Source organism: Diabrotica virgifera, chromosome 3 (assembly GCF_917563875.1).
Source record: "Diabrotica virgifera virgifera chromosome 3, PGI_DIABVI_V3a".
Classification (NCBI taxonomy): Eukaryota; Metazoa; Arthropoda; class Insecta; order Coleoptera; family Chrysomelidae; genus Diabrotica; species Diabrotica virgifera.
The window spans coordinates 251,792,316-251,805,516 of NC_065445.1; the positions used below are offsets into that span (position 1 = coordinate 251,792,316).

The 13,201-nt window shown below is 33.0% G+C and overlaps 1 protein-coding gene across 2 annotated transcripts in view; it reads right to left on the reverse strand.

The window, feature by feature from the left end:
• Nucleotides 1-13,201, reverse strand: part of LOC126881695 (cytochrome P450 4C1-like) — a 121,210-nt gene that overhangs the window by 68,231 nt on the left and 39,778 nt on the right. For both annotated transcript variants that reach the window (XM_050646103.1, XM_050646104.1), the window contains one exon: nucleotides 9,634-9,816. In XM_050646103.1, coding sequence (XP_050502060.1) covers nucleotides 9,634-9,816 — 183 coding nt within the window. The remainder of the gene's footprint in view (nucleotides 1-9,633; nucleotides 9,817-13,201) is intronic.

The window sequence follows — 13,201 nt, forward strand, 5'->3', positions numbered from 1 at the left end:
TAAGACAAGGAGACAATCTGTCAACGACAAACGACACTATTTAATATCGCTCTAGAAGGAGTAATTAGGGACACAGGGCTGAAAAAGACAATTATTCAAAGCTCAACACAGATCATAGGATATGCAGATGAACTGGGACTGGTAGCACGAGATAAAAAAATACTAGAAGAGGCACTTTTAACCCTGGTAAGAGAAGCAAAGACGAGAGGACTAATAATCAATCAGAATAAAACAAAATATCTTATAAGCACACGAGACAATGTAAACAGAATAGCAGAAATAAAGATAGGTGAAAATACATTCCAGAGAGTAGATTGCTTCAAATACCTGGGGGTGATGGTGGACGGCAAAAACGGAAGGAGTATAGAGATAAACGACAGAATTAAAGCAGGTAATAGAGTATATTGGAAATATCACCAACTACTCAAGGACAAAAACCTGAGCAAAAAAAACAAAATCAAAAATATACACAGCAGCAATCAGATCAGTGATAGCCTATGGAGCAGAAGTAATGTGCCTTACGAAAAAAGACGAAGAAAAGTTTTTTTTTTATATAACCCCTAATGGATTCTGCAATCTGCCGGAAGGCAATAAGCGTTTGCTTTGACAAATGTGAGATTGACATGTAGAGTATCACTCCAGTGAGTGATCTCCTTTAAAGAACTAGCTAAATTTAAATTTAGTTTTTTTTGACAATGAGAGTATTTATTGGTGTGTATATGTCCTTAAAAGCTACAACTTATCTGAGTCCTGTAGACAGGTCGGCAGGCAGCAGGCGAAGAAAAGTTAAAAATAATTAAGAGAAAAATTATAAGGATACATGGCCCAGTAAAGACAGAAACAGGGGAATATTGAAAGCTGATGAACCATGAAATAATAAATATAAATAAAGGAGAAGATATAGTAAAATTCATTAAAGCACAAAGCCTCAGATGGTTTGGGCACACACAAAGAAGAGGGGTAGAAGAACTGATCAGGAAGATAATGAACTGGAAACCAGTAAAAAATAGACCAAGAGGAAGACCAAAAATTAGATGGGAAGATCAACTGCTAGACGATATATCAAAGATGGAAATTGCAAACTGGAGAGAAAAGATTCAGGACCGGAGAGAGTGGAAGAAGATAGTAGAGAGGGCAAAAAAACATCACAACCTATGAACTAAGACCTAAAGGAAAAGCGGACTAATTTACCGCGTGAAATGGATTAAAAGAGCTCATATTTGAGCGAACTATACTCTAACAAGAGTGAACTGTCCATATAATAATTCCAGGTATGTACCTGTATAAATTACCCTCCTTGAAGTTGGTGTAAAAGGTATTCACCATTTATGTATTGTCTTTTGGAAGGATTACTAGAGAAAATCCAAATAAATTTTGAAAAAATGGCTGAAATCGCTGAAATTCTTGTAACAGATTCCGTAATGAGTGTACATGGGTGGTAAATGATTTTAAATTTCACTTAAAGAAAGTGCTAAAATGTCTAAAACATTTATGGTACTGTTCTGCATCTGGTTTCCAGGCAACCTGTTATACCGACGGTTAGTTTTTTTAATATTTTGAGTAGTAACTATGTTGGTTATCAACAATTTGATGTCAAAAATGCACATTTTGCCATTTTTTGTCTACCAGTAAGAAGAAAAACATTCAAAACAAAATTTAAGATAACCGCATTATAGAGCATGTAAAACAATTTAAACAAGGTTTTATAAATTTCGCTATACTTAATTGTTGCTTATAAAACTATAAATTAAGTCAGTTTAACGTTAATATAACTTATGTAAAAAATACAACTTATATCTCGATATTACGTGAAATAGCTCAAAGAAATGAGTAAAAATACACGGTTTTTATGACACTCAGTGTAACTACGTAACAATTGTTTTAGTTTCTATATGGACGGAATAACAAAATTTATGTAAATCTGACCAATTTTTTCTCAATTTAATTATTTATTGACAATTTAAATGAAAAATAGCCGATTTTAAGAATTTTCGTCTATAAGTTACAATGTTTTACCAAAAAACTGAAAAAAGAACCGATTAGTTTATTGAAATAGCCTTAAAATGAGTTGAAGTAAAATAGAATTGGAGCTTTGTTTATCAATAAACATTAACTATTCCAATTTATTTCTTACGTTTTAAGCTAACTACCTGAGGTACCCCTAAACCCTAAAAATGTCATAAAAACGACGATTTTGAAGCTCTTCCGACTGGATTAAAGAAGCTATTATCGATTCAAACAAAAGTTGTGTATTTTTAATTCTAAATTTCAACTATTTAATTAAAAATAAAGTGTTTCAGTTGAAAATTCAAAGTTGCTACACCCACCGCTTTCGCAGGCAGAATAAGAACCCTGCTATTGCATAAGTATATAGATTTTGAAAAACCATTCAAAAAGCATTCCAAAGTTTTTTCGATATGCCGTCTAGTTCTCGAGATATTTGACAATCGCCTTTCTGGACAGAGCCCTTAAATAATGTAAACATTCTTATTCAAGCTAGACATAAGCCGAGTGAGAGAGCTGACCGTGAAATTCATTTGCGATGTTTCCAAATTTACCGGTTCTCGGGTTGTCTGCAAAATATATATTTACCATATACACAACGGATCGCGCGCGCTGCCCTCTACAGCGGATTTAGTGGAACCACTGCAATATAAAATTCACCAAAAGGGGTGCAAAATGAGGTCCAGACAAAAATCGATTTCCTTGTAGCCTAACCATTGTTACATCGAGATGTCACTATATACACGTGAATACAAGGTGAGATCCAAAATCGGATCTCGCCTTGCAAAACGGATCTCATCTTGTATAGCTTATGATACAAACGGATCTCGCCTTGATATGAAGACATATATATATATATATAATATCTTGTTAATTTTGAGGTTGCAGTCATAAATTTCAGGGGGCAGGATAAGTAAAACTCTTAGTTATTATCAAGCTTTCGCAAAATTTATTTGCTTCTTCAAGATATGCTAAAAAAGTTTTAGTAAATACAATGAAATTAAGACGATAAAAATATTGTACATAAAAGCATAAAAAACTTACAACGTGAGGTTAATCCATTAAATTTTTGGTGTACATAACAAAAAAATATATAAAATTCTTAATCTAATTTCTAATCTTCTACAATGCCTTAATTTTAAATAATTTAAAAAGAGAAAAATAATTTGACAATTTAATTTGAAATTTACTATGTTTTTTATGCTTTTATGTACAATATTTTTATCGTCTTAATTTCATTGTATTTACTAAAACTTTTTTAGCATATCTTGAAGAAGCAAATAAATTTTGCGAAAGCTTGATAATAACTAAGAGTTTTACTTATCCTGCCCCCTGAAATTTATGACTGCAACCTCAAAATTAACAAGATTTTACATAGTATCAGTCAATATTACCTAACTGCTTTATATATATATGTATATATATATATATATATATATATATATATATATATATATATATGAAACGAAACGGCAATTGCATTTTATTTCACTTCGACCACCACCGATATTCTACACGACGTGTTTCGAGCTCATGTCAAGCTCTCGTCAGGAACATCTAGGTGGATGGTCGAGGTGCAAGAAAATGCTTTTGGCCTTTCTGGTAATAATAAAATAACCAGACTTCAGTACACTTGGTACGACATCTATATTAATTAAACGAAAAGATTTCTCTGGTATACAGAAGAAATCTTTTCCGTAGCGGACGCGAAAATGTAAATTTCAAAGTCTTCATAAAAGACGATGAACGACAAAAGACACCTCTTTGTGTCACAGATTTGTCTACAAAGCCACGTTATTCGCTACACATTCGTCAATAACGGAGAAGAACCGCGATATGAAAGGAAACGGCAATTGCATTTTATTTCACTTCGACCACCACCGATATTCTACACGACGTGTTTCGAGCTCATGTCAAGCTCTCGTCAGGAACATCTAGGTGGATGGTCGAGGTGCAAGAAAATGCTTTTGGCCTTTCTGGTAATAATAAAATAACCAGACTTCAGTACACTTGGTACGACATCTATATTAATTAAACGAAAAGATTTCTCTGGTATACAGAAGAAATCTTTTCCGTAGCGGACGCGAAAATGTAAATTTCAAAGTCTTCATAAAAGACGATGAACGACAAAAGACACCTCTTTGTGTCACAGATTTGTCTACAAAGCCACGTTATTCGCTACACATTCGTCAATAACGGAGAAGAACCGCGATATGAAAGGAAACGGCAATTGCATTTTATTTCACTTCGACCACCACCGATATTCTACACGACGTGTTTCGAGCTCATGTCAAGCTCTCGTCAGGAACATCTAGGTGGATGGTCGAGGTGCAAGAAAATGCTTTTGGCCTTTCTGGTAATAATAAAATAACCAGACTTCAGTACACTTGGTACGACATCTATATTAATTAAACGAAAAGATTTCTCTGGTATACAGAAGAAATCTTTTCCGTAGCGGACGCGAAAATGTAAATTTCAAAGTCTTCATAAAAGACGATGAACGACAAAAGACACCTCTTTGTGTCAGATTTGTTTACAAAGCCACGTTATTCGCTACACATTCGTCAATAACGGAGAAGAACCGCGATATGAAAGGAAACGGCAATTGCATTTTATTTCACTTCGACCACCACCGATATTCTACACGACGTGTTTCGAGCTCATGTCAAGCTCTCGTCAGGAACATCTACCACATTTCGAAAGCCTCAAGGCGATTTAGATCGATTTTATTCACAGTGCAGAACTCGACACCATAAAGTAAGATCGAGAACACGTAGCAGCGAAGTAGGTGTATCCTCAATGCCAATTTTAGGTCTCTGTTACATAATACCTTGGACATCCTTCTAAAAGCCGCTCTAGCCTGCGCTATCCTAGATCTAATTTCGCCGTAACTTTCTGCGTTACAATTTAATTGCTGTCCAAGTTAAACGATTTTATCAACTTGCTCAAGTTTGGTATTATTTACATATATGTATAGACGGTTTTATATGCTGTTGTTTACTTATTACGAGTATTTTGGTTTTCCGTATGTTCAGATCCAGACCTGCCTCCCTACAACTCTCAAAGACACTATCAAGTAGTGTTTGCAGATCTTCTTGACTAGAAGACTAGAAGATAACACCACAACTAATAAATGGAGTTTCTAAGAGACAACTCACAAAAGAAATCGGACCCAATGTACGAGTTCGCCAATCTAATATAGAAGGTATGAGAAGAGCAAACATCTAGTGGATCATAAAAGTAGATAAAGTTTACGTCATCTGCGTACACCACAATCTGCTTAGACTTATTAAACAGTAAGTTTCTTGGGTTTACGGACATTTTTCTAATGACATATTCCATACATATGTTCAACAGAGTCGGTGCCAGCCCATCACCCTGTTTTAGCCCTTTAGTTATCTAAAAGGGATCTGTCAATTCATTTTGAACTCGTACTTGTGCTTCTGTGTGAGTCACAGGAACATGGACCGACACACCAACCTAACTTTACCAATTTTCTTTGCTATACCAAAATCTTGCATAATTACATATATTTTATCTCTATGTATGTTATCATAGCCTTGTCAAAAATCTACAAACATTTGGTTGATATTTATGTCGTGCTCCCAAGCTTTTCCTAATATTTGTTTCACGTTGAACAGCTGGTCAATAGTAGACCGTCCCGGTCTGAATCCGGCCTGGTATTTTCCTATGGTTTGTTCTGTGAAGTGGCTTAATCTTCGGTTTATGATCCACGTAAATACCAGGTTCTAGGACATTTCGCCGTCGCCGTTTCGCCGTCGAGCCATTTCGCCGTCGCCATTTCGTTGTTATCATTCGTACTTATAATTTCGGGATGATCATTACTTGTATATAAGTTTTGAATGGTTTTCGAACAATTATATACTATCATTTTTGCATAATGAAGTTTTTTATTTTTGATTCAGTAAAAACAATTGAAATTGAAATCCCTTTTCTCAATATTGTTTATTTCCGGGAATCTGATAATGGTCATATTTATCTATTTAATGATGTATTCTAATTATACTCTTGTTTATTGTCCTTAATTTCCTAGAAATAATAGGTTAAACTTAAAATTACAAACAATAGGTGACTATTAAAGGTTTGCAGGTACATCAGGTACCGTTAACAGATTATTATCTACTTAATGATGTATTCTAATTATACTCTTGTTTATTGTCCTTAATTTCCTAGAAATAATAGGTTAAACTTAAAATTACAAACAATACGTGACTATTAAAGGTTGGCAGATACATCAGGTACCATTAACAGATTATGTCCCTTTTCCTCATTTCTCTCTTTTGATTTACTATATAAGCGCAGAATTCATCTGAAGAGTTCAGTCGTATCTTGAAAGTGTTTGCGATAATTACGAACTTAATTATGGACCGACAAATTCTATCACTAGAGGAAAGCCAAAATTTAGCTCAGATGGTTTTATTTATGTTTTTGATGCCCTTAGCAAAAATGACGATGAAATTAGATTTTGGAGATGTGAGAGAAGAGGCATGTGTAAGGCAAGAATTCACACTAAAAATGGTGAAATAATAAAAAAGGTTAACCTGCACTCTCATGACGCCTCGGCTGTGGATGCAGATGTTGCCCAAATAGTAACAACCATTAAAAGACGAGCAGAAGATACAATGGAAGGAACAATACAGGTAATTTTCAATTTATTCTAATAAATTTTCTTATTTCCAACAATATTTTACTTTGAAATTTTCATTGATTGATTCATTTTTTTATTTTAGGTAGTCAACGAATGTTTGAATAATACCAGTCAGGCTTCTCAAGCTCGACTTCCAAATAGTTGCGCACTGAGGAATACCATCAGACGAGAACGCAACGAAATTCAAGCTGCACCGCCAAACCCTGTTAATTTGGAGGAATTGCGGATACCTGAACATTACAGGATTTATGAAGTGTCGAATGGCGTGGAAGAAAATTTCCTTTTGGACAATGGAGAAGGGCCCAACAGAATATTGATTTTCGGGAGAGACAGCTGGCTACAGCATTTACAAACTTCGCCCATATGGTTTGCCGATGGTACATTTTCAATAGCACCGCCGCTTTTTTCCCAAGTGTACACCGTGATGGAAACTAAAAATAATGGGATCCACCCTATATTTTATGCCCTTTTTCCAAACAAATCACGAGCTACTTATAGCCGTATGTTCGATCTAATAAAGAATTTGAAGCCAAATCTGAGCCCTACTGCGATCCATTGCGACTTTGAGCAGGCAGCATTCGCAGCCATGGAAGATTGCTTCCCAGGAGTAAATATCAACGGATGCCTCTTCCACTTAGCACAAAACATGGAATTGACCACCCTACAATATGGAAATTTATTGACAGCCTCCGTAAGGTGCAGAAGGGTAGGGACGTTCACTATGAACAATTAGTTTCTGGGAATCTGCCACCCTTGAAAAAAAAATATAGGGACGCGGATGAGCGAATTTTAAGATTAGTCCGAAACTTCAATGCCGACGGAGATATTTTAGAATATCTTAGAGGACTTGTCCATAATTATGAAATGTAACTTTTTAAATATTTTTAATACTGTAAATATTTTATTTTTCAGACGAAAACAATGTATAGTTGAATACGAAAATATAACTTTTTTACGAAATTTAACTCATTTCCCAGAAAAGATGTACTGACATAAAAGTTGCGTAATTAAATTTTCTATAATATAGAATTAGTTAAAAATTTAAAAAATAGTTACCCTTGTTGCAAAATAGCAATAATTGCGAAAAAATCATACAAAAACAAGTATTCGCATTTTACGTTTTTCAACCATTTATGCTACACTTAGGACCTTCATATTTCACCCAAAAAAGCTTTATGATACACTAAAACAACACTAATAATTTCATTAAGATCGGTTCAATAGATTTTGCAAAATAAATTTTGCAATCTAGCTTTCGCAAAAAAAAATCATTTTTTCAAAATGTTACAGGACTGAAAATAAAGCAGATAGCAAGTTGACATTTTTTTGCGTATAGAAGTGTAATGTACCTTTCATTTGCAATTTTGCAAAATTAAAATCGATTAACACCACGGCGTCAGAATTTTTTTTTAAATAAACATTAATTATTGGTGCTACGCGCAGGACTGCGGAATATTTGCTCTGATTGGGAATTCCAATGACCTTTGATAATGATTGATACATTTTAATTTTTATTACATTTCAATATAAATAAATAAATTTGTTTATTGCAAAATAAAAACACATACTCTATCCTTTGAAATAACACTTTTATTAGCAAAAATTATCTTTGTTCATATATTTTAACTTAGAGAATAAAAGTTTATTATTTTTAAACATAAGCAATTGTTTAAACAATATTTCAAAAACAATAATAAAATTAGTTTGATTTTTGTGGAATTAAAATATTAAAATACAACAAAATATAGAGTAAGAAAATAATATATTAGATAAAGATTGGAAGAAATTTTGGTGGAAATCAACTTGTGTGAATCGAACACCGCTGTCCTGCGCGTAGCACCAAAAATTAATGTAAATTTAAAAAATTTCTTGACGCCGTGGTAATTAATCGATGTTAATTTTTTAAATTGCAAATTGCTCTTCTATAAGCAAGAAAAAATTCAACCTGCTACCTGCTTTATTTTCAGTCCTGTAACATTTTTAAAAAATGAATTTTTTTTGCGAAAGCTGGATTGCAAAATTTATTTTGCATAATCTATTGCACCGATCTTAATGAAATTTACAGTATTGTTTTACTGTATCATAAAGTTTTCTGGGTGAAATATGAAGGTCCTAAATGTAGCATAAATGGTTGAAAAACGTAAAATGCAAATACTTGTTTTTGTATGGTTTTTCGCAATTATTGCTATTTTTCAACAAGGGTGACTATTTTTAAAAATTTTAACCAATCCTATGTTGTAGGAAATTTAATTATGCAACTTTTATGTTAGTACAACTTTTCTCTGAAATGAATAGTTTTAAAGTTATAATCAAAAAACGAAGAAAAAAATTGAATTTTTCCTTCATTTTTTGACATTTTAATTATTTAAACAATGTTCCGGACCTTTTTCAGAGGGAGGATAACTCAAATATTATTATTTGATCTATTTTCAAGCAATTTCTGCAAAAAAATTTGAGTCACCTCTCAACGTCCATCTCAAAATAGATGCGCCCTGGACTATTACTGTTTTGAAGCATATTAAATCTAAAACACGTAATCGCATGGAAAAGGATTCTCTGGAAGCGTGCATTAGACTCACTACGACTAGCATAGATATAGATGTGCAAAAGTTAGTAGAGGGTAAACCCTTGCCACAAATATCCCATTAATTTTGATTTTATGTTAAATTTTAAACATAACATGTAAATTGTAAACCATAATAAAATACTTATAAATAATATTTCGTTTGTATTTTATTTTTTAAAATAAGCTTTTTTTGAATGAGTCTAGTTCTCTGGCCCTTCATAATAATTTTAAATTTAATACGGCCCGCAACGTCTAAAAGGCTGGACCACACTGCGTTAGAGGATTAAATTTACAAAGAAAAGAAAAGAAAAAAAGTTTGGTTTTGTAAACGTTAGAGGATTAAATATAGAAAAAAAAAGGAAAAAGTTTAAAATGTAACAAAATAATAACTCACCACCAATAGAATACAAAGTAAATTCCGTGACTGGTTTGATAAGGTCAATTGGTTGATCACACTTTGATTTAAAGAGTTCTACTAAGTGGTTAGTTTCTTTGTTAAAAACGTCAACAAACTCCTGCAAAATGTTAAAATGGAACGCAGGTGTCAAGATTTTCCTTCTCTTATGCCAATTTGCCCCTAAAACAGATAACTTTAATAAAAAAATAATAATTTGGATTTGAAAATTTAAGGTGTCCATACTAAAATCACAATAAAGATGCACTAGAAATAAACAAATTAAGACACGTTGAATGTTACGAGGAGCACTCCCTCATCATGATTTACAATGTATACAGGGTGTCCCAGACTAAATTACCCACGCTATATCTCTTAAACGAATAGAGATTTTCGAATGGGACAAAAAGTGGTCTATTCTACTTGTAATACACTTTAATATGGCGTAGAAAAAATCATCCCCTAAATATTCGGCCCTTAGTTACAACCCCTAACTTTATTTTTTTTAATAGCACCCTGTATATTTTTTTATAGTTTTGGATGTGGTCTTTTATCATCTATTCAACACATGTTTTTAAAATAAAATCGGTTTGTAAATAACCAAGAAACTATCAGTTTATTTTTGTTAATTGTGTGTCCCAGACTAATTTACCAAGGCTATATTTCTTAAACGAATAGAGATTTTCGAATAGGACAAAAACTGATCTATTTCATTTGTAATACACTTTCATATGGCGTAGAAAAAATTCATCCCCTAAATATTCATCCCTAACTTACAGGGTGCTATTTAAAAAAATAAAGTTAGGGGCTGTAACTAAGGGATGAATATTTAGGGGATAATTTTTTTCTACGCCATATTAAAGTGTATTATAAATGCAATAGATCAGTTTTTATCCCATTCGAAAATCTCTATTCGTTTAAGAAATATAGTCTGGATAAATTAGTCTGGGACACATAATTAACAAAACTAAACTGATATTTTCTTGGTTATTTGCGAACTGATTTTATTTTCAAAAAATGTGTTGAATAGACGATAGAAGACCTCATCGAAAACAATAAAAAAATATACAGGGTGCTATTAAAAAAATTAAAGTTAGGGGTTGTAACTAAGGGATGAATATTTAGGGGATGATTTTTTTCTACGCCATATTAAAGTGTATTACAAGTAGAAGAGACCACCTTTTGTCCCATTCAAAAATCTCTATTCGTTTAAGAGTTATAGCGTGGGTAAATTAGTCTGGGACACCCTGTATATCGTTGGTTTGGAAGAAGAACGTTACAAGTCGAAAAGTTCTAATTTTCAGGAGCGACGTTTTAAAATTTTAATGTGTTAGTTTTCATTATAATTTTGGTAAGGTAAAAAATAAGAGGTAAAATCTTTTACAATATTAAAGTGCCCATTATTATCATTTAAATATAAGTAGAAAGACCTTTTTTGTTCTCACCTTTCTACCTGTAATTAGCATTTGTAACAGTTTTTCCCAAAATTTGTTGAAATGTTACTGTATTGCTCATAAAACTCATAATAATTCTATTAGACAAGGCGGAAACGGCGGGTTCGTTGGGAAAAATATTCCCATGAGATATTTTTGCATAATCACATTCGTGAGACATCCCAGAATAAGGTTCAAGAAGTCGCCCACGAGAAAAGTGGGCCAATTTTTTTTAGCAATTTTTTTTTAATCAAATTAGAAAAAATCAATATTTTTGGCCCGGACTAATTTTATTTAGGTTTTTTGGACCATTCTAGATAAAAAAGGTCTCTTATAATTTTTCTCTAAAGTTGACCTTTTTCGAGTTATAAGCAAGTTAAAATTTGAAAAACGCGAAAATGGCTATTTTTAAGACTTAATAACTCGGTCAAAAATTATTATTTTGAAAGTCAGAAAGTGACTAAATCAAAGTTTAAAGTCGCCGCTACATGATCCTGAAGAAATCTGTGTCATTAATTTACTACTAAGCTGCTATTTTTAATTAATAACAATGAGTGGTTAGATTGTATTGACGCTGCTGTAAATGTGAGTGCGAGTAAGATGCACAATTGGACTGCTGGAATGGCTTCTCACTCGCACTCAGCATTTACAGCCCCGCACACATGCATGGCGCTTATTATTATTACGTAAAAATAACAGCTTAGTAATAAAATAATGACAAAGATTTCTGCAGGATCTTGTAGGGGGGGCTTTAAACTTTGATTTAGTCATATATTGACTTTCATAATAATAACTTTTAACCGAGTTATTAAGCCTTGAAAATCGCCATTTTTCGTTTTTTTCAATTTTAAATTGCTTATAAGTCGAAAACGATCAACTTTAGAGAAAAATTATAAGAGACCTTTTTTGTCCAGAATGGTCCAAAAAATTAAAGAAAAAATTGTTCAGGCCAAAAATATTGATTCTTGCAAATTGATTAAAAAAAAATTGAATGGTGGGCTACAACAACGTCGTAAGCGACATATTGGGTCAAAGTGAGGTTTTAATGCAATATTATTTATATCCAATGACCAATGCGAGCATCTTTCAATCAGGCTAAAAACATTTTACCTTCCCCGAGTTTTTTGTACTGCAATATTGGTATCCGTATTGTCATAAATGACTTGTCATTAAGTTTTTTCCATCTCCTGCATAATCTTAATTCTGTCGCTTACAACATTGTTGTAGCCCACCATTCAATTGTTAAAAAAAATTGGCCCACTTTTCACATGGGCGACTTCTTGAACCTTATTCTGGGATGTCTCACGAATGTGATTATGCAAAAAAATCTCATGGGAATATTTTTCCCTTCGAACTCGCCGTTTTCGCCTTGTCTATATATAAACGCACATATCCTGTATGGAATACTTACCTAAGACGAAATGTAACTGTCTTGCATTAAATATTAAATACAAAATCCCCAAAAAAATATGTTCCTTTTTTAACTTTTAACACTGTTCTCCAAAAAACACGTGGTAACTTCCACAATAACTGAAACACAACTATATTGCGACGCTCTTCCATAAAATGTAATGCATGGGTTTGACAAAGTCAAACTGTTGTAAGTCGCCATCCAGCGGTAATTACATGAGTGCAACTTCTGACAATTTTTCCCATAATAAAGTTTAACATTTAGAGTTGGTTAGAGGGAAACCTCAAAAATGGCAATTTTTGAGTTGTAGCGTTCTTCTCCCAAACCGACGATATGTACCGGGTGTCCCAATAAGAATGGCTCTCGACCATATCTCAGGAACCGTTTATAGTACAGCTTTGAGAAAAAAATATTTATAACAAAAGTTGCCTCGGAAAAAGCCTGGAAATTATTTTCATAATTGTAGATCCACCGCTAGAGGGCGTAATTGAATATCAAAAATTAAAAAATCAAAATTTTACAAAATTTACCTAATGAAAGGGCACTGGAAATTCAATCATCGTATTCTTCATAAATTGTGCGCATATTTGATTTTACAAGTTTCAAGTCGACCTTTGCAAATAAGAGGTGGGGGTGAGTGGGAACCTTCTTATGAAAGAATGGCTGTAAGTCCGGTTCTGCTAAATCGAATTTTGCATACTTGGTCTTGTTGAAAACAGCTCTT